We start from the raw sequence: 22,228 nt of genomic DNA on the forward strand, positions 1-22,228 counted from the left end.
TGAGCCAGACCAGAGACTGGCAGCCCTAATCGGCTTCCTGCCTCTGCAGGTTGAATGAAACCCCTCCAATCACGTGTCGGGTCAATAAGTGAGAGTCTGGAAGGTTACCGCGAAGACGCGATCTGCTTTCCTGTTCTTCCCGTTGGGGTTCCTCTGTGTCAAAGAGCCTCGGTAAATGGAGTTTCGATCAAAGGATTCGTCGCCGTCTTTACAAAAATAAAAGATAAAATCGCTTACGTTGGTGGTGTTGACCTAAGATCACGCCTGGGTGACAAGAAATGCACCTGGATCTTTTGAAATAGCTTCCTTGCCCTGCTCTGGGCCTGAGTCTCCTCTGACTCACAGCAGTTTTACACGGGTGTGTAATCAGTGAGTTACTCCCGATTTACACTACTGTAAACCAGAAGAGAATTAGACCCTTCATATTCGAGGCGAACAGTGCGTGAGCCAGGTCATATTCCACCTCAGTCAGAGGTGTCAATTACTCACTGAGCCACTGTTGTTATTTCCATTCATAATTCAGTATCTACATTTCCTGAATGTGCCTGAACAATTCAACCAACGGCCTCCTGGTTATTCAGCCAGCTGCTCGCCTCCGCGTACTCATTATTCTATCAGTGACTCCTGATTTATATTTATATGTCCCCCCTCTTCCCGTTCAGGGAAACAGTAGGAATCCACCTTGGAGACGATCTGAGAGGCAGCTTCACAGAATCTATTACAGTAGCGTGTCCAGCTACCCTGGAAGTGGCTTGATAATTTCTCAGAACAGGTTCTTGGCCAGCATAGACAAGGGGTGTTCAGGGTGCAGGTGAGAGCACCATGTGGCTGTCTTACAGCCGGACTGTACTGTCTGCATGTGGAAATGTAACTCCCAGCTAAAGGCCTGGTTCTCCTTGACTTTGCATCTGTGTAGTCTTTACGCCAGTGGGTTCTCTTTTGACCTGGTCCCATGACTGCGGTGGGACCAGGTCAAACTCAGTGAGATAGTCAGAGAAATAACAGCAACTCTTGACTTGTGCTCAAATTAGTCCAGTCACCTTCACTGCTGCTGTTCAGAGTAGACACCAGGGCACCTAGGCACCATGGCAGGTGCATTAGAAATACAAGGGGCCAGATCCTCTGTCCCTCCCATGCCCCCTGCAGCACAGATGGGACTGTTGTAAGGCAGCAGCTGGGGATTCTCCTAGCAGAGGGATCCTCAGCTGGCATGGGGGGTTGTGCTGAGGCAGGGCTGTGGTTCCTTGGGAGCCATCCTCCACCAGCACCAGCGGGAGGTGCACATACTGGCCACTCGAGCACCGCAGATGGGGAAGGAGAATTCGCCTGGCAGAGGAACAGCACCGGGCGCTGTAAGTGGCTCTCCACTGCTCCTCCCTCAAAGGCCCTGCGGAGGTGCTTGCCGGGGCTGGAGGCCGGAGGAGAGGTATTGGGCTGGATGGGGAGTGGATTAGCTGCTATGGCCATTCTGGGCTGTGAACAGCTCTTAGGCAGCCCTTGGGAGGCTGCTGGAGCTTAGAGCAGATCCCTGCAGCAGCCCAGAAATAAGCTGGTTTTAAGCCCCTTGTGTGCCAGCTTTGCCCATCCACTCCCTGGGGTGCATCTTTTGCGCTGTGCTTCCAGGAGCCCTCTGCCCAAAAGAACAAAGGCTCACGTACCCGCTACAGCTGGGTTCTGCTTACACAAGGTCTTTACGGGATCACTCTGGTCAGAGCAATGGCTGCTCTTTGAAAGCAGGGCCGTGTTTACTCTCCTGCAATGATCCCACAGCAAATCTACTCAGTTCACAAGATCAGGCAAGGTCTGCACTGCCAGCTCAACCTGCTGGCTACATATTGAGCCGCGCCCCCTCGGCCTCATGCCTCATCATTAACAAGAAAGAGGCTGGAACTAGAAAGTAGCTGAGGATGTAGCGGATATAGGAGCGGAATGGAATGCAGCCTGTTCTTCAGCAGCGACACTGGCACTGGAGCGGGGCCGGAGATACAGACTTGTTTCTGTCAAACTAAGACAGGCTTCAAAAGGGATATCCAGGAGGAAACACGGCTGTTCAGGAACCACTGTTCTGATCCTGACTGTGCACTGAATTTTAAACAATCAAGGGTATTTCTTTTAAAATCTATTTGCCGGAGGTTCTTAGCGACGGAGAAAGACAAAACACAACGTTCTGCATAAAAACCGCAGTACCACCGAAACACGGACTCGGGTTCCTACGCTTAAAGCATCAGACAAAGCCGGGGTATCATCTGCAATTCTCCTTCCTGCACTCAGAGCAGAGCAGCTGGGGGGCTCTCTGGTTCTCGCGTGGTTCTGCTCTTGGCAGACCTTGCAAACACCTTTCTGATAGGAAAGTCCTTGGGTGTGCTGGAGCTGTGGGGAGGAGGGGCAAAGGGAGCCTTACAAGAGCTTTTTGTCTCCCCTGGGAACAGCTCAGCCTGTCTCTGCCATTACACTGCCTGGAGATCATGGTGCATTCCAGGCATGTCCCCAACCCAGCCCTGTTATACCTGCCTACACTGGAGGAGCTGGGAGGAATTCTCTGCTACACAGTTCGGTCACCTTCAGCGACTCTCTGCACCACTGAAGCCTTAGCATGGGCCAGGATCTCAATTCCTTGGTAAAGGGACACAATGGGCCAAAATCCCCCTTGGAGTAAGCAGATGCCACTTGGCTGATTTCCAAAGAATTGGGCCCACTTACAGCCTGGCTGAGCGTGGCCCATTTTTGTGGTACATGGCTGCATCCGAAACCCCAGCTACAGGGGTTCTTGCCGCAGCGAGGCACAGACCGGCCTATTGGTCTCCACTGCGGCATACGGGAGCGAAGTATAAACTCCCGTTAGTTAGCCCGCCGCATTGAGGGGGACTGCATGGTACACTGTGTAATGGAAACGTCCTTAGCATCAGCAAGTCCCCCTCTGAACTCCCGACATCCCTACGGACCCGGAAACGCCGGGCTTAACGAGGCAGCTTTTTGAACCTCTACATAATCTCCCATTCGCTCTCGCCTCGTTCCAATTTCCCCTATCTGCATTCTCCCCTGCACACCCTTGCACGTCGTTGACCTGTGGGGAGAGTGGCGAGGAGATACAGAGTCATTCCGCTCCCCTGTGGGGGCGCCTGGGGGATTAGCCTCCTGCCCTGACGTCAGCGGATTGCCCCATCGCTCTCTCTGCATGCCTGGAGCGCAGCACCCCAGTTATCTAGCTGCCCTTTCAGGGGAAGAGCTGATGACCCCTCCTCACCAACAGAGTGAAGGGACCTCGCTCCCTGTGAGATTCAGACCAGGAAACGTGCCTTGCAATTCGCTTTTAATGGGGGGGTGAGGGATGGTAAATTCATTCTCTGTATTCAATGATTGCTTTTCCCTTTCCTCACCACTCCTTCCCCTGCTCAGCACTTATCTAGAAGGAGAGCAGCTCTTTCTTCAATCCCGCCTGCAAGCTTATGATTCAAGATAAGAGAGAAGTGGAAAAATCATTTCCTAAGGGCTCTTGCCGACAGCGGCCAGGGCCTAACATATCCAGAGACCTTCCCTTCGCCTGGCCACGGCGGCTAGCTTTCGGGTCTTCGTCTTATCTGAGACACTTCTAGCAGCTGTAGCGTAGCTGGGCTCCTGCCCCTGGAGAAGAGGTCAGAATGGTGACGGTCCGGGGACTGCAAAGATGCTCACATCGAGGAAAAACCCAACAGGGGAGGGGCAAATATCGTAGACATGAGGAAGAGGGGGAATGCTGACGATCTGTATTGCCTTAGGGGAGTGGAGAGTACAGAATTCTGTTCTCTGCTGGGAGGGGGCCAGGAAGATTTTTAGCCTTTTGCCTCAATCTGGCCAGCGGACTCTACTTCCTTTCCTGGATCCCGCAGGCCTAGTTCTAAAATCCCACTCCCCTGCACTTGCCATACCAGCTCCCTGGTTGAAAACCATGACTGGAGGCCGGACAGATGTGACTTCCAGCCCCCACAGGGTCCGACATTACCCCCACCCTTTCCTCAGACACAAGCAGAGAACACAAGCCTTACCGCCAATTTCAAGGGAACTGTTGAATTTTCTCCTTAACACCTGTGGCATAGACATTACCTAGAAGAGAAAGGAGAGGAGTCGTCGTTAATCTCCGGGACTGTTTCCTTTCTCTCAAAGCGCTGTGTGAGGGGGGCAGTGGATAGCCTTAAAGCTAGGCTCTCCTTCTGGGTTTAGGAAAGATACCAGTCTCCAACACGCCTTCACATGTCCATCCCGGTCAGAATCAGTCAGCTGAGCGTGTACCGGTGGGAACGCTGTGTTTACTAGCTGACTGTACCAAGAGTACATGGCAGGCGGGTGGGGGGGGAGACACACAAGGGGAAAAGCAAAGCAAAGATCATTGTTTAATTCTTCCCCAACGCAGAACTCTATTTGACAAGAGAAATCCTGACAGCCCTCCTGGAACTAATTCTAGTGCTAGGAAGCTCTACCTTAGACAGCACTTTGTTAACCTCAAGGTGAATGGTTGGGAGGCTGGCCACCATACAGAAGCCTGCATTCTCCAGAGGGCTATGAGATATTATCGCACATTCAGAATGAAAATAATGCAGCACTCGTAACAGGTACCAGATTTGTGGCCCGATAGTCAGAGGGACCGTCTAGAATAGCTACTGAACAGCTAGCACCAGTGCAAACTTCCCTAAGCGGCTATGCCGTCATGCCTCAGCCCTGAGCTGGAGTAATCGCTTTAGCCCCGAGTCAACAAAGCATTTACGCGTCTGCTTAAGTCTACTCCGATTCAGCCATGTTTTGCTGACTAGGGATAATTTGAGTCGGTGGACCAGTGGCTACCTCATAACACGCCCTGGTGGCCTCAGAATGGCCCTGCATGCAGCCCCTCCTCTGTTTCCCCTCTTGGATCCCCAAATAAACTCCATGCAGGGTTTTCCCAGTCAAACCACAACAGCCCTCCTTGGGGTCTGATTTATTAACTCAAAGCTCAGAACTAAACACCCCTCAACAGGGTACAGCCCAAATGCCCCGGTCTGGTCAAAGCCCTTCCTGCCTTAGCAAGCTATGCCCAGCCCTTCCTAGCTGCAGCCATTCTCCTGGTCTCAGGGTCTGCAATCTCACTACAGCCCCCAGAGCTTCCGCCTCACTGCAGCCATCTTCTGCAGGAAATTCCCTGGTTCCCTTCAGGCGGGGCTCATCCCGTTATCAGGGTTGGCTTGGTCCCAGACTCTCCAGCCCAAGGCAAGCCACCCTGCTCCAGGGCCCTTTATGTAGGAGAGAACAGTGCAGTTCCCATGCCCATTACTGGCCTTTCTGCCGAGTCTGCCAACAGCAGCTACCCATTATGGATGGTGATACATCTGTGACGTGGAAATGTGTCCATTAGGAATTGGCTGAGTCCCCCAAGCACATTTCACACAGGTTACTTGATGTCTCTTCAAAGGGTAGTGGCCACAATCACTCCAGCCTACCCAAGGTTTCTCTGGTTTGTTTTAATCACCTCACTGACAGCCAGGAGACATCTGTGTACTCACTTTGAAGTCATTTGGTGATGCCATCTCTGAAGAGTCCGTACTTTGATCTCCTGGGCTGCTACCTGCGTTCCTGGGAGGCTGGAGCATAAACAGCTTGGGACAGGAGAAATGTAAAAGATTTCTATGACTTCTTCAGTGCGAAAGGACAAGTGAGAGGCACAACTGTCCAGTGGGCTGACCACAGCAGCTGGGACATTTGCAGCGCTGGTTCTCCATGCCAACTCATTCACCGTGGTGATATCAAGGGAGCTATGAGTTACATTAACTGATGGCTCAAAGAGTGGCATTGAGTGAATAGCTGATTCTGTGGGTAGAGCACTGGGTACCAGGCCCAGCCCTGCTACTAACCGAGGTAACTTTGGGCAAGTCACATCACCTCTTTGTTTTCCCTCCCAGCGTTTGACTGTCATAGAATCATAGACTATCAGGGTTGGAAGGGACCTCAGGAGGTCATCTAGTCCAACCTCCTGCTCAAAGCAGGACCAATCCCCAAACAGATTTTTGCCCCAGATCCCTAAATGGCTCCCTCAAGGATTGAACTCACAACCGTGGGTTTAGCAGGCCAATGCTCAAACCACTGAGCTATCCCGCCCCCCCCCCCCAATCGTGTCTGTTTAGATTGGAAGTGTGTCCCGCGAGATCTTGCTGCCAACTGGCAGAGTGCATAAGAGTTACAGGAATCTCCGGGGTCTGGCATTTACATTCTGGTTCATCAGAGTGTCACGTGAGATGTCTACATAAAGCCGGTGTCACACCGGTCATCAGTGTCGTTGTGAAATGCGTGTGCGTGTGTTGTGGAAAGAGTTACGAACCTACACTGAAAATTATGTTCTTAAGGTCTAAGGACTGGTGAAAAGCAGGTGTTCTTTCAGACAAGAAACATTTATCGGTCTGTTTACATGTAAATTAAGTCTTCTTTGGTTCACACTGGGCCTCCACTCACAAGCCTGAGCCGAATGCTAATGAAGCTTGTGGAATCTTCATAGAAAGGAAATTCACAGGAAGAGGAAAACAGCAAGAGTTTTTCTGTTCGGGGGCAATACACTGAACTTCGGAAACCATATCTGAGGTACATAAGAAATTCTGTGCATTCCTTCAGTTTGTGAGGACAACTTATCAGCAGGCTTGAGCCTATGAGAAGGGATCTCAACCAAACCAGCTGAAAACACTAGGGAAAGTACTTGGGGTAAGTTTGCTTTCTTGGAGGAGGTAAGGGAATACCTTGTTAGTTACGTTTGGCTCCAGAAAGCACATTCTGATTTTGTTTTATATGTAACCACTTGTTTCCAATATCCTTTCCCACTCTCACTTGAATCTCTGTTCTTTGATAATAAACAAATCCTTGTTTTCATCATAGACAGAGAGACTGGGAGTGAGCTAACAGCTGTGGTGATGCCAAGTTCCATCCTGCACGGGGGTATGTGCGGTTCCTTTGGGAGTGTTGTGAGAATTCAGTGGAGCAGAGGTGGGGCACTACAGAGGGGTTGGTGTGTACCCATTGCTAACCTGCACAGAGACAGCGAGGCCTGCAAAGGCCCGGCAGGCCGTGCTTGTGTTGGCCAGAGGCTGTTGGTTTCAGGCATAGACAAGGCTGCTTCCCACTAAGGGCACGTGGTACCTCCCAACCCTGGCTACTCCGGGGGAGTGTCACAGTGTGGTTTTAGGGGCAGGGCTGGTCTCCTACTGTGTGTGTGGACAGTGCCTAGCCCCGTGGTGTCCTGGGACCTCTAAGCACCACCACAATTCCAATAACAACAGCCAGGAGATAAAATCCCCTTTTACAATATGGATCTCAGCTCCCCTTGGCTGACTGATCCTAAGAAGGTGGGAAAGTTCTCGTGGCCCAGTTTTAAGGGGTGGTACGCTGACATGGCAGCGGTTGCTGCAGACGAGGATCTCATGTCTAAAATGAATGGGGAAAACTGAAGATTTCCTGTGACAGATGGGTGGGATTTCTTTCTTATAAAGGAGGAGGAGACAGCGTGCAGTAAACGAGTTCCTTATGAACAGAGGGCAAGGGGCATGTAAATAGATGTGCAGTGTCTAGAGCACTGGAGTGGGACTCAGGAGACCTGACTTCTATTCCCAGGCCTGCCACTGGCCTGCTGGGTAACCTTGGGCAAGTCACTTCCCCTCTCTGTGCCTCAGTTTCCCCATGTGTGAGAGGGGGATAATGCTACTGCCCGCCTCTGCAGAGCACTTTGAGATATGCTGATGGCAAGTGCTGTAAAAGAGCTAGGGACTGTTATCCCAGAGCTGTTTTGTTTATACCGTATGTAGAATAGCACTTGGGTTAAGGGCCTGATGCAGGAACCAGCAGGGGAGGCTTTTAGTCCTGGGCTATTCAGGTGGTCAGACCAGATGGTCATAACCGTCCCTTCTGGCTTTAACACAGGGGTTCTCAAACTGGGGGTCAGGACCCCTCAGGGGGTCACTTGGTTATTACATGGGGGGTCGTGCGCTGTCAATCTCCACCCCAAACCCCACTTTGCCTCCAGCATTTATAATGGTGTTAAATATATAAAAGAGTGTTTTTAATTTGTAAGGGGGGGTCGCACTCAGAGGCTTGCTACGTGAAAGGGGTCACCAGTACAAAAGTTTGAGAACCCCTGTATCCCATGCACATCTGAATGCTGGGTACGCCCTCTGCAGGCAGACACACTCACCTGTGTGCTGTATTTCTTCTTTGGCTTTTCCACTGGTTTCACTGTCAGCCCAGCAGCACTCAGAGCTGCGATTCGAGACTCTATATCGGAAACCTAAGAGAAAAAATGCACATAACTTCCCTCAGGTGCGCCCCCAGAAACGACCACGGGAGCTGGGCAGATCCCAACCACCACCAATTCCTCTGGCGCCACCTCCACTGCAGCCACCGGCCCCAGTGCCTCGCCCGCCAGGTCCATGCCACGCTCAGCCCCCGCTGGGTTGGAGAGTGAGCCCGCCCTGCACTTATTCCGCAGCAGTGGTTCCTGTCCCTCTCCGCCCTGGGTGTTGCAACCTGGTGCATGGCATTGCAGCGCCATTCAGGTCCGGCCCAGCCACCCTTCCATAGATGGAGACAGACCTAGAGAATGGGGGTCGCGGCGCCAGTCAGGTTTGGCCCGCCCACCCCTCCAGACAGGCCAAACCTGAATGGCACTGTATTCCCCACGTGCAGGGTGCGCTACCACTCGGTTTGGGGGCCCTCGGCAAATTGCCCCCCGACTGCCCTGCTGCCAGTGATATACACCGTGCGTAATGTGCGTACGGCTGTGAACACTACTATCAATATGGCAGTGTAAAGGAAACGCTCATTCAGAGTTTATTTTCTTACTGAGTAAATGATGAAGCATTTAGTCGTTGCCCCAGCGCTGTGTTTGTACAGTGCCTAGCACAGCTGGGGGTCTGGTCTGAGACTACAGCCCCTAGGCACTAATAAATAACAATGCAAGAACCAGCCTGACCTCGCTGGCTCACCCACTTTGTATAACTGAGCTATTACCTCGCTCTCGGCACGCTGCATCTGCACGGCCGCTGATGCCACTTTGTCCTCCAGCTCTGACAGCTCAGAGTCTGTGGTCCCGCTGTGCCGCGCACGTTCCTCTAGGTCCCTCGGGGTTTGGTCCAGCCCGGATGTCTTCCCAGCAGTCGTGCAGACCTGAAAAAAAGCCCTCGTGTGACTCACCTCGCAGTCAGGCATCGTCTGTTCTGCCGTCTTCCCATTCTAACCCCCGCTGCGTTGACACAGGCTGCTCTCTTATGCCTAGTTAGACAGTCCTCAGGTTACCATGGACTCAGCCCCAGATGGTCTCCATGACTGGCGAGATCAGCGCCGTATAACTGCAAACTTCTGTTTCACTGAACAGTCTGTACCTTTGGACTCCTGCAGGGCTTCCTTCCTCTAAGTGACTGGGCCATTTCCTCCCCTTTGCTCTTTTTCAAAAGCAATTATCGCTATGGCGAAGCCGTAAAAGCTCCTTGTGAAATACCAGGACAAAACGCCACGACCTGAATGCGCGGTGTCAGCGTCTGAGCAAGGATCCTCATGTCGTGCATCGAGACTAGGAGGTAGGCACTTAGAAACAAGCGCAGGCTGCTGTGTCCTGCTCTAGCATGTTTGCAAGGAGAAGAGAGAGCGAACAACACTGCCAGGTTGTGAACGCCTCCTGTCTTCTGTAGCTTTAAGAGCTCTGTGCGGTGTAGAGATGCTACACTTTGGGAGCTGGAGGCGTAATTAACTCACCAGTCCCTATCTATAGCATCCTTATGTTCTGAAAATACACTTTTGGGTAGGGATTCCTCCATGTGCCTGCCAACAAAGTGTAGCATTCACATGCTGACTGGGGTCTATTTGAAGATATGTGTAAATGTTTCTTTCTAGATAAAAGGGTTAAAGAAACATTATTACCCATCCTAATACACCATTTGATTACCACTAAGTTTTCGGTTTATTGAAAAACGCTTATTCTTGATGATTCCCATCAAATTCTAAAAAAAAAAAAAGATTGTTTTACTTGATTTTGAGAGATTTTCATGAAAATGTATCGTACATCATTTCATTGTTGTAGCTTTTGGTATTGTTATAGATCCAGTACAACCAACGTACAAAATAGTTGTATTCAGAGCCCTTTTTTTTGATCTAAGCTTCTCGGGGCAGACACTGTCTTTTTGGTCTGTGTTTGTACAGCGCCTGGCACAATGACAGCCCGGTCCCTGATTAGGGCTGCTCGGCACTATTGTAATACACCTAATAAATACAGGACAGTGCCCGGCACAGAGGGGATCCTGCTTAAGGCTATGATATTGGCATGGAAAATTGTTGGTAAATTTCACGGCAGAGGTGCTGGAAACAATCACAGAAAGTCACCGAATAATGTGGTTTTCTCTACATCAACATACACATGTGTGTGTGGGGGGGTGTTTGGAAGGTAAGGCCCGTGGGGGAGAGGGGTTGGAGAGCAAACCTACTTGACACTTACCCCATAGTGGCGGTTCCTGTTCTGGAGGGCTGGGCCCTGCTTCCTGCTCTGGGTGTTCCAACCTAGCACACAGCATCGCCACGCCACTTAGGTTTGGCCCAGCTGCTCCTCAGTCTCCATTTATGGAGGTGCTGCCGGGCCAAAGCTGAGTGGTGCTGTGACCCCGTGCGCTAGGTTGCAATGCCACTTGGTTGGGGAGCCTAATCAAATGGGTTTTTATAGCTGTTTCCAAGATGTCAATGATTTTATTCAAATTCACAATTTCCATGACAAAACTGTAACCGTGCCTGGGGTTCCCAGGCACCATTGTAATACACCTAATAAATAACGTACAGTGCCTAGCATCATGAGAACGTAAAAACATAAGAACATAGTACGTTCGTACTGATGAATACACACATCGAACACTTGATTCTAAGTGTTATGTTGAACAGAAGTGCCACTACTACCTTGATACCCACAAGGACTGAGTCAATGTTTGATTGTACGAGACATTAATAACTAATATGCAAAATAGCCCTGTTAAAGTAAGAGTGCCAGCATACTGCTCACACGCTTTGCTGAATGATCCCATCATCTTATTACTGCAAATAGTCTCTCCTCCCCCATCCACGGCTCCCTGGCTTGCTGTCCCTGTGCTGGGTCATGTGTGAAGTCAGAGAGTTCACTCTCCAAGGCAGGAGGCCTTGCACTGGAAGGCAGCTAGTACAGGGTAAAATAAATTCAAGTACTAAGAATCCAACCAGGGAAGAGAAACCTGCCATGTGCCCGAGGTGTCCAATGAAACCTGAAACATCAGAGTGTTGTGTATTTCTAACTAACTGCAATTATCCGCCCCAGCTATTTGGTAAATCGTTTCAGTGTGTCACTGACAATCACAATCTGTTGGTGGACAATTAAAAACCACTCCGAGAAGTTACTTTACAAACACTAATTAATGCTCGGAACATCCAGGGGACGGAGACGGGAGAGGGGAAATGACTCCCCCAGAGTGGCAGTATTACTCTGGAGTGGGCAGCTCCCACCTCTGTGATCTGGCTCCACCCCCTTCCTGTTGCTTGTGAACAACCTCGCTGAGGTGAGTACGAGCCCCCAATGGTTTTAGAAGGCACCTAAAGTCCATGGCTGGATTCCCTCTTTGTGGGGAGGAATTCAAAGATGGAAGCTGATGTGAAGGGTCACTGGGATGTAGCATTTCATTCAGAAACCAGCAGCACTGTGGTATTTCTGAGAAAGTTTTGCCTTTTGTAGCTGTATTTTTATGACTAAACTCTCTGATGAATGAATGAAACACACAGTATAAAAACTATTCCCAAACTCAAAAGCAAAATCCACCAACCCAGACCTCACTTTGCCCACTAAAACTTCCAACACGATCTACCAAGGTCAAAAGAAATGACTTGGAGGTTTAACAGTTCCACTCCCAGTCAAGTGATCCATTTCCAGTACACTATAACAATACTACAGAGCATTACTTACTACAAAACACTGCATGGGAGATGCTACGCAATAGTGAAAATACAAACTTACCAGCTCTACCCACACTTGCATAATCCTACACTACCATATTAGCCACAGACCGATCACTCCATTCCTATTCATAAACACATTCTCCCACTCCACTGACACACCGCACTATGAGACATTGTATAGAACCTGAACATAACGTACTCCATGAGCCCTCTTCAAGCTTTACTACACATTGATCCAAACCCCAGTGTAGTTCATGGAAAGACTCAAGCTGACTCTAAAGGGCTTTGGATCAGGCCTTTACAAGTATAACGTCAGCGATATCCACCCAACAGCACACTTCCATTCCAGAACGGGGCAGGGGGCAAAGTAAAGTTTGGGTGGTTGGTAAGGGGTGAAGGAATGACATTTTAATTCAGACTTTCCCGCTACCATAGAATCGATCAAGTGACTAATAGTTAAACTGAGATGGTGTAAAACGGTCACAGGATAGGAGACCTGTGCCAATAGATCAAAGCTGGGCACACCTAGAGGAAGTGTGTGTGTGTTAGTTACACCTGGGTGGGATATGAAGTAGTAGATGGTTGAGGGCCATGACAGGGAGACTTCTCCCCATTTAAAACGGAACAGCTATGGTGATTCCATCCCAGCCCAGGAACCTGCTACGCTGGATCATCCTCCTGAGGTTAGCTTAGGAAGCCATACAGCACTGCTGACACACCAGAGGAGCTGATGCTGCACATGCTTTAAGACCTTTTAAACATGTCATTGTCTAGTTATATTAAAGTGGATAACAGACTCTGCCTTTCCCTGACCTCTATGCCCTTTCTCAATGGCCCCGGTCTCCTGTACAATCGTCACTCATTCCTCATCAACCTGCCATTCTCCTGAAGGAACCCCTCCTCCCACCTCTCCCAGTGCGAGAATGGACAACTTAGTAAAACATGCACAAGGGGCTACAATATTGGTTGGAGGCAGTGGGCCAGTGTGACAGAATGTACCTGTGTCCACACCCTACACACTAGTGTAATAATCTTTGTACAAAGTACGCCTTGTGAAATATCATTTGAAAACTCATAATTTGCTGGTCACTATTGTCCTGATAAAATACATGCGACAACACTGTATGTGAAGATAGAAGATTCCACTGTACAGTGTTCTTAACACATCTTCCAAACTGAGGCTGGCAAACAGACCAGTCTCAAACAAAGGAATGGGGGCTCTGCTTAATTTGCATCTAAGCACTAAACAGAGTCATCAAGCAGGAAGGGAAACAAAAGACGCTCCAACAGGTGAAGAAAAAGCAGCAGGGAACATCCTTCCCTATAGACTCTGTCTCCTGAATCTCAGCCGGAAATGTTTTCCAAGAGGGGGACTGACACTTTAAAAAGGAGGGGAAAACACCCTAAGGCACCCCCTCCTCTCTTTCTCCATCGATTCACTGCACCAGAAGGGACAAAGGAAGCAACACGGAACTGGAGAAGGGATCCTGACTTAAGAAGTTTGGTCAGTAAGACTGCTGAGAGCATGGGGTGAGAAAACCTTTCTTTGAATTTAACATAGTTTGTTACGTTAGGCACCAGCTGTGTTTAACCTTTATTTTTCATGTAACCATTTCTGACTGTTATGCCTCATGACGTGTACTCACTTAACATCTCTATCTTTGTAGTTAATAAACTTTTTCTTATTGTTTTATCAAATCCAGTGTGTTTGATCTGAAGTGTCTGGAAAACTCCATTTGGGGTGGTATTAGTTCTATTAAAGCAATAATGGACTTGATATGAATTTGTACTGTCCAGGAGAGGACTGGGCAGTACAGGACACACAGTTCTGGGGGGAAATCTAAGACTCGGAGTGTGCTGGGGTCACCCTGCAGTATAATCAAGAGCTGGAGTGTGGCTGGCTGGCTGCAGCACACACACACAGACATAACTGGGAGTGACTCGCATGCTGGAGGCTGTTTGTGAGCAGTCCAGACAGAGGCTACAGCAGCAAAGCCATGCAAAGGGCACCCCAGGTTAGAAGGCAGGGGTGACACAGCTATTCATTAGCCTGGATTGCACCCTGGGGATGTCACAGAAAGATCTAGTTGTACCAGTGAGGAATGGAAAGTGTCGGGGGAGGGGGTGTTGGTTGTAGTCTATCAGAAACACCGTGCTTGGATAACAGGAGTACTTGTGGCACCTTAGAGACTAACAAATTTATTAGAGCATAAGCTTTCATGGGCTACAACCCACTTCTTCGGATGCATATAGAGTGAACCATATATTGAGGAGATATATATACACACACATACAGAGAGCATGAACAGGTGGGAGTTGTCTTACCAACTCTGAGAGGCCAATTAAGTAAGAGAAAAAAAACTTTTGAAGTGATAATCAAGATGGTTCAGTACAGACAGTTTGATAAGAAGCAAGTGTGAAAATACTTACAAGGGGAGATAGATTCAATGTTTGTAATGGCTCAGCCATTCCCAATCCCTATTTAGCCCTGAGTTGATTGTGTCTAGTTTGCATATCAATTCCAGCTGATATGCAAACTAGACACAATCAACTCAGGGCTAAATAGGGATTGGGAATGGCTGAGCCATTACAAACATTGAATCTATCTCCCCTTGTAAGTATTTTCACACTTGCTTCTTATCAAACTGTCTGTACTGAACCATCTTGATTATCACTTCAAAAGTTTTTTTTCTCTTACTTAATTGGCCTCTCAGAGTTGGTAAGACAACTCCCACCTGTTCATGCTCTCTGTATGTGTGTGTATATATATCTCCTCAATATATGGTTCACTCTATATGCATCCGAAGAAGTGGGTTGTAGCCCACGAAAGCTTATGCTCTAATAAATTTGTTAGTCTCTAAGGTGCCACAAGTACTCCTGTTATTTTTGCGGATACAGACTAACACGGCTGCTACTCTGAAACCGTGCTTGGAGACGACTAAGAGTTGAGAGCTCATCACACTGAACTCAATCAACACTCCCTGTAGTCTACAGTAGTGGTCCTCTGCCTTTCTCATACCAGTCTAGAGGGGCGCTCTCCCACTCCCTCTCATATTGTGCAATGCCTGGGTTCAGGTGGGGGGGAGCGATTCCCCTGACATCTGATTCTCAAGGCCCCTGGGGTCCCGACTCTCGGTTTAAAATCTTTGTTTTAACTCTTACGCCTCCAGAGCAAGGGGCTGTAGCCCCCCTGGGCATTTTGCTGTGCCCCGCACACTCCGCGTGAGCCCTGCCGATGAACAGCAGGGAGCCGTACGATTTCTTCAAGTTTTCGACAGACTTCGCCCCCCTCCTTCCCGTCTTTCCGCCCTGCAGGGAGGGGAGAAGCATCCTCACCCTGGCCCTCTCCACTCAAGGAGTCCCGCCTGGCTCTCAGCGCCGGGGCTGTGATGTCTCACAAAACTGGAGCCGACGACCTCTGTGAACGCCACACGCAGCCAGAGAAAAAATGTACGTTAGCACATACGCGCACATGCGACAGCCCAAACGGGGGAAAGGGGGTGGCCGAGGACGAGGAGCTGTAATTAAAGGGCTCCCATTGTTCCTTGAGGGCTCTCAGCCGGAGATGGAAGTGGCTCTTATGGAGCGCTTTGATCTCAGATCAGACTTCGTCGAGTACAGCTGGGACAAAGGAACCGTCTCAGAACGCCAGTGACGCGATCCCATTAGCCGCCAGCCTGCACATAACTACAGGCTCCAGGAGCACGCTGCAAGAGGGCGGCTCATGCCCTGGCAGGGTATTTGTACAGCACCTAGCACCAAGGGACTTCAATCTGAGGTGGGATTTCTAGGCGCTGCATACCGCAAATAATAAGGCTATTTGTTTTGCTTGCTGTGGTACACAATCTTCACGCAATCCCCCCCACCATTGCAGTTGGAAACACTCAAAGCCATTCAGCCCAGTTAGACAAATGCAACCGAGCAGAATTTGGTTCAGGGCTTTGGTGGCTGTTGAACCAAAGGGAAGCTGTTGAACCAGCTTTTTGATCACAGCCACAGCCCTTCCCCCGCGGTTTCCCCTTCCTCACACCACTCCCTCATTTTGGAAAGGCAGAAACAGCCACTGGGAGCTGCTCATTCCACTGGGGCCGGCCTAGCCCAGCCACCCAGTCTACAAACACTTACACGAGAGGTCAATGGCGGGAAACGCAGCAGCTGAGTTAGGGTCGTGAAACGGGGAAGTCCTCGTCCACTCAGGTGCCAGTGGGGCGCACTGCTGCTAACATAGCTCTGGGAGCAAGGGAAACAGGACTTTCCAAATGGTTTTGGGGGGGTTCCAGAGAACTGTGGTTGTGAAGACTAAAAAAGAGAGCAGGAGAAGCAGACTTGCCATTCCTTTTCTTTCATCGTCTCCCCTCACAAGGGGTTATTATTATTATTGCATTTAGGAGTCCCGGTCACGGACGGGGGCCCATTGTGTTTGGTGCTGACAGAGCAACGTACACGAGGACAGTAAGGCTTCTTTAAACTCTGGGGATGCAACGTGAAGAGGAAGTAGAAGCCTAGAAGCCCGTTTCAAATGTTTACTGGCGGCACGTTGTCCCGTACTGTAAAGATCCATCCGAGAACGTTCCCAGATTCCACCCAAGAGAAGGAAAATGACCTCCCGGGCTGGCCAGGTTTAAATCAATACAGGGCAAATTCTTAAAGGAAACTCTGTGGTGTATCCAAGCGAAAGCCCATTCCTGAACGCCACAGGTTGGAAACGTCAAGCTGACCCTTGTATACGTAAGGGACCAAACCAACCCAAGATCCAAACACCTCCCAGATGCTGCACCTCTCTAGACAGAACAATTAGAGAGACGGTACATAAATGCACACAGTGCTTTGGGGTGAGCGGTGACTGGGAGGACCTTGGCCATCATTACTGGGCAGTCTTTAACCTGACTACAATGCGTCTGGCTGCTCTGCTCTCTCTCTAGTGAGGCTTTGGTTTTGCATGGGAGGTGCTTTGGATCAGACATACCCCTGTCCAGAGACACGGCCCGCAGCGGGCAGCCTGCCAATGGAGGTGGCTGTGAGCGGCTATACAAAGCGGGTAGAAAACCTGCTCTTCCAGCACAGCCCCCAGAAGTGGGTGGTGCTGGCTAGGAAGGGGGCGTGGCCAAGTGGCTGATCAGCACATCCACCCAGGCGCCTTCAAGGGCAGGTCTCCTATGGCGTCGCCAGTGGATTTTAAAGCTACCTCCCCAGGCAGAAACCCTGAGGAAGGGCACGTGGCAGCAATATTGTCTATACTTCCCACTCTGGCACTCACACCTCCCTGCAGCAGGTGCAGGGCCTCGAAGGCAGGCAAACACAGGTCTGGGTCCTGGGTGGAGCTTCATTCCAAATAGCTTAGTTGGCACTGCCAGCTGTCCGGCGCTGGTTTGGAAAACGCTGGGTTGGATTAACTACTGGGCCTTATGTATTTTGGTGGGCAGGCCTGTCACTAAAACAGACAACAGCCAAGAGGAAGGATGGGCATTTGGATAAGGCAGTGGGCTGGGACTCAGGAGAGCTGGGGCCAATGGCGAGCTCTGCCACAGACTCCCTGGGTGAAGTGTTTAGGGCGGGAGTTGAAGGGAGCAGAGTTAGGCCCATCTGAAGTGCTTTTGAAAATCCTGCTCAGCCCTCTCTCTGCTTCAGTTTCCCCATCTGTAAAATGGGGATAATCCTGCCTTGCTGGCTGATCTATTCAGACTGTACATTCTTTGAGGCCGGGATTTTCTCTCACTATGTGCCTGTCCAGCACCTAGCACAACGGGCCCCGATCTCAGGCAGCTACTGGAATACAAATCATTCATAACAGAGATGGCTGTGGCCCAGCTTTAGAGGCAAGTCCCAATGCTTTGCCTCTCTTCCTTGTGTGGCCTAAGAAAAGCCTTCATTACTTGCATAACCCATGAAATTCGTGCCGCTGCTGCGGCCCCTTCCCGGCCACCCCAGGAAGCTGACACTTGCATCAGGCTGTTTACTTATCTTGCCTCTACTTTCCATTTGAGACATCTGCTTCTCAACAGGCAGCCCAGGGAAGCGGGTGGCTGTTATTTCCGGGACGGGTTCCCGGGGCTGAATGCTCCCTTCCCGTCCTCTAGCCCAGCTGTGTTCCTTGATGCTACACACCCCTGATTTATCAGGCCACAGCTGCTCTTGGTGGGCAGCCTTGACAAGCTGCAGAAAATGTTCCTTTTTCTGCCTCTTTCCCTGCGTCGTCCTGTCTGTATCCTAGGGTAGTGCTGATCTTACTAACTGGTCCGTTCTAATGCTGCACAGAGAGAGTGCTTAGCATCTAATTGCAACATATGGCTTCATGGTACCATGGGTCTGATCCTGGGTATCAATACTGTCCAGATTCTGTGGGGATAGGAAAAGGCATATTACTTCAGCACCGCCAAAACCTAGGAGCAGCCCTTCTGAGGAGTATTGTCAGAGCTGGATGATAAAGCTTGTTCCGTGCCCACCTGTTTCTGGATCAAGCTAGTCAGCCCTGTATTTTGATACACTTAAAAACAGTAAAAAGAAAGACACCATCCTACTCCCTACTGATAACTTCCTAGATACCATGGTGATAGACGCAATGTGAACACCATGGGCAGAAACTAACGAGTGTGCTTACAGGGTCGCACTCTAGACAAACATGGTTCCTGGCACAGCATTTAGCAAGGAGGTGGCTAACTCTATCCATTTGATATTTTGTGGTGTACCTGTGGGTGGAAACAGAAATCTGTCTTTTCCAAGTTGCTTTTCACAGAAAAAGGAGTCTGTTTTTATGACAGTTCCTTCCTTTTGTGAGGCTTTTCCTGAGCAGACATGGAGTTGAATAAAAAATCCCAGATCCAATCTTTGGGGGTATTGGAAATGCAAACCTGGATCGGAATTTTGCAAGTGGCCCCGTTGTCTTTAACATGGATTGAATCAAAACCGTGACTGAGACCGATCTAGATTTTGGGGTGTTTTGAGTCCAGATCCAAATGGCGCAGCTTGAGATCAAGTTTGTTCTCGGACACAGAGTTTTCTAACAAGAAGCATTTTCTAAATATCTGTAATGAACGTCGGGGGAATAAAAAGCACAGGCTCTGTATCTGCTACTGCCCTGTTTGTCGACCAAGCGGTACTGCAAAGCTTCCTGGGATACCTTGACTCTAAGCGTGGAGCCAAATTCTACTCTATAGCCAGATTCTCTCTGTCCTAGCCACTTTGTGCCCCTGGAATCTGGTCTGATTGAGCCACCTGAGAATTCCTTTGCAAAGGGGAGCTCTCAGGTAGCTTCTATCCCAACTGCCCCCCCTCCTTACTCCCAAGTGCAGGGGGTATGTTGGGGCTGGGATGCGCCTGCGTTTGCCAATTCATGATTGGTGTTTGGGCTTATGAGATCGTAGCCAGTTGACAAAGTTAGAGCAGACCCAAAGTTGCTCTTATTTATGCAAATGGACCCGGGCCAGTGCAGATGCACCATGAGAATCTGGGAGGTGCAACCTGATCCCTGAAGAGAGAATGTGGGATTCGGTTAAGTAGTTTTCTGGCAAAGAGCCGTTCAGCGAGGGGCCAGCATATTGCTGGGGGATTGTGAAGAAGGGAACAGCAAGCTGTAACCCAAGGAGTGCATGTGAAATGCCGGCTGTCCCTAGAATTTAACTTCAGCCCCAGGCTGGGAGACAGATCTTCTCCCAGCACGCACACACGCAAACTCAGCCCAGGCGCCCCGTACCGCCACTCGCCACGGCTGAGTCATTTACATCTCCGCAGCCAAGTGTCTTCTTGCCGGATTCAGATGAACAAAGAGAAAAAGGCCTCATGGAGAAATAAAAGACTCTCCGATCACGCAGATGAAAGCTGCTTTGCACAAGCAGTTACGTGCAACGTAGCCCAGCCTCGCTCCTTTGATAGTGAAGCTGCTCGTTAAAAGGAGACGTGTCAAAGTGCACAACAACAACAACACGGAGAGCCGGACAGAGGAGCCATTAAAACCCAAAGGAATGCTGACCTCTCTGCTTTGTTCTAATGGAACACCTCAGAAGGAAAGAACAACTTGTGCCAGGCCTGCAGAATACACGAGGCACCAGCCCTTTCTTCCTTTCATTAATATTTGACTCACTTCCCATCCTTTATGGGTTGCCATCAACCACTCATCACCAAAGCTGTCAATACAGACCGACTGAGTCATACAATTTAGGGATAAAAAAGCCCTGTGAGCTCATCTCTTTGAGAAGGGACTGAGAGGAGAGGTTCGAGTGTATTAACAGCGCCGAACGCCTCTGTCTGCCGGGGCTTTTCAGCTTAATAAGAACACCAAGTGAATGACCCTCCTCCTGCAGAGCAGGCCTGTCTCTGGTGGGTTAAGTCAGTGAGCGGCTCTGCACTGCCCTGGCTCCCGTGCTGAATGGAACAGCTCCTTTCTAGGTGTGAAAAAGTGATTCCGGTACATGAAAGTTCAATACAGCACAAAGGACAAAGAAGGATTTATTGCAAAACCTGTCTGGGGCTTTTCATCACTGATGTACCCTTGTGCCACATACACTGCCAGGCCAACGCGGGGGCCTGAGCCCAGTGCAGGGTGGGCTGGACACTGGGTACTTCCCTATGAGGGCTAATAGCTAGAATAGTCTAGGCAGGCCTCCCTGAAGACTGGAGGATCTACTCAGCAGCAGGTCCTCAGGCCCTGCCCAGCCACCAGCCCTTCACCTGCTCTTCAGGAAGCAGATATGGAGCAGGGCTGTCGCACACAGGATCCCCGCATCCAGCCCGATTGCCCAGCGGAACCTCTGCTTTAGGAGCGGCCGCGCCACCACGGAGGGGGCCTGGATTTGCTCCCAGTAACACTGAGTGTCCCCACCGAGATGGCACGATCCGTGTCCGGGGCTCCAGTTCTTTCACTGGCAACGCAGGACACAACGCAGCAAGAGACGCCAAACGTGCGGGTCGCCTTGCTCCCTTTTGCAGTCCGATGGCAAAATCTGCTTGGGACTCTGGGAAGGGCTGCTCCAGGAGGAGGGGATGGGAGAAGTGGGGCTATGTTCCCGGAGGCAGCTCAGGAGACATCTACACTTCAAAAAACCACCCCACAGCAGCGAGTCTCAGAGCCCGGGTCGACTGATTGAGACTCGCACTGTGGGGCTAACCGGAGCAGAAAACACGTCCCTGTGCAAGCTGGAGTCTGGACTCCGAGACCCTCTCCCATCGCCAGTTTTCAGCGCCCGGGCTCCAGCCCGAGCGGGAGGCCTTCACTGCTCTTTTTAGCCCCACAGCGCGAGCCCGAGTCAGTTGACCCGGGCTCTGAGACTCGCTGCTGTGGGTTGTTTTCTTTTTTGGCTGGGCAGGCGTACCCTGAGCCCAGCGGGTTAGCACAGGCCCAGCTGACTGTCGCTCCTGAGTTCTAGCCCCATCTCCGGCACTTCCCTGACTTAGCACTGCGCGTTTACAGAGCGCCTGACAGCTGTTACTGAGCCAGACCTCATACCAGACCCTGCTCCCCAGCCCTTACAGCCACATCACCTCACTGATGTCCAGCCCCCCTTGACAGGGCAGAGTGCTGGCATTATCTTACACAGGGAATCCCGCCGCGGGTTTGCATGAGTGGCTGCTGCTGGGGAGAGCAGCTCCCCCTTCCCAAGCCACGGTCCCTGATGCTGCAGAACATCATGGGGAGAGGCCTCCAATGAACTGAGGTTCCCCACCGCGCGCGCACACAAAACGGTGAGCAAATCTTCCATATTTTCACCCCTCTTCTGCATCAAAGGCAGGGGGCAGGATTTCACCATTATACTTCACTACATTCCCCCCCCAAAAGAAGCGGGGAGGGCTTTGTACCCTCTCCACTAGCACTTTAGCAAAGCGTTTGCTGTTCTCAGCAGCCCAGACGAATGTCTCTGTTGAGTAGAAAGTGCGCACCCTCTTTGGTGTCCGATTAGACTTAGGGAGGGGGAAAATGCAGGTAGTTTCCTGGCTTCAGTTATGAGAATGATTTGTCTGAAATGCAGGCTAGGGGATTTGTGGGTTGGGTTATGAACCACCCTAAGTCATGGGTTCTCAACTTGGGGCTCATGCACGGGCTGGGACCACCTTGCACTTCCCTTATTGCTAAATGGGAGAGGGAAGCCGTGGGTGTGCGCGTCCCAGTATGGTATAGATTGAGAACAACTGCTCTAGTCCCCAGTGTAAGCATCCAGCCAGGGTGAAAAGGCAAAGATCTTAGGTGCCAACATCGAGGGTCCAAGATGGGGCATAGGAACAGCCAATAGTTACTGGACTGTGGTGCAGTTATAGGATGTTAAGAGCAGAGGGAAGAGTAGGAACATAAATGGAAACA

At 50.4% G+C, this 22,228-nt stretch overlaps 1 protein-coding gene across 1 annotated transcript in view; it reads right to left on the reverse strand.

Moving 5' to 3' along the window:
* Positions 1-22,228, reverse strand: part of MLPH (melanophilin) — a 65,155-nt gene that overhangs the window by 741 nt on the left and 42,186 nt on the right. The window contains exons 11-15 of the mRNA XM_065413415.1: positions 8,992-9,147; positions 8,177-8,269; positions 5,511-5,603; positions 4,023-4,080; positions 109-206 (exon numbers count right to left, since the gene is read on the reverse strand). Of these exons, the coding sequence (XP_065269487.1) occupies positions 109-206; positions 4,023-4,080; positions 5,511-5,603; positions 8,177-8,269; positions 8,992-9,147 (498 nt within the window). The remainder of the gene's footprint in view (positions 1-108; positions 207-4,022; positions 4,081-5,510; positions 5,604-8,176; positions 8,270-8,991; positions 9,148-22,228) is intronic.

Source organism: Emys orbicularis, chromosome 11, assembly GCF_028017835.1.
Source record: "Emys orbicularis isolate rEmyOrb1 chromosome 11, rEmyOrb1.hap1, whole genome shotgun sequence".
Lineage (NCBI taxonomy): Eukaryota > Metazoa > Chordata > Testudines > Emydidae > Emys > Emys orbicularis.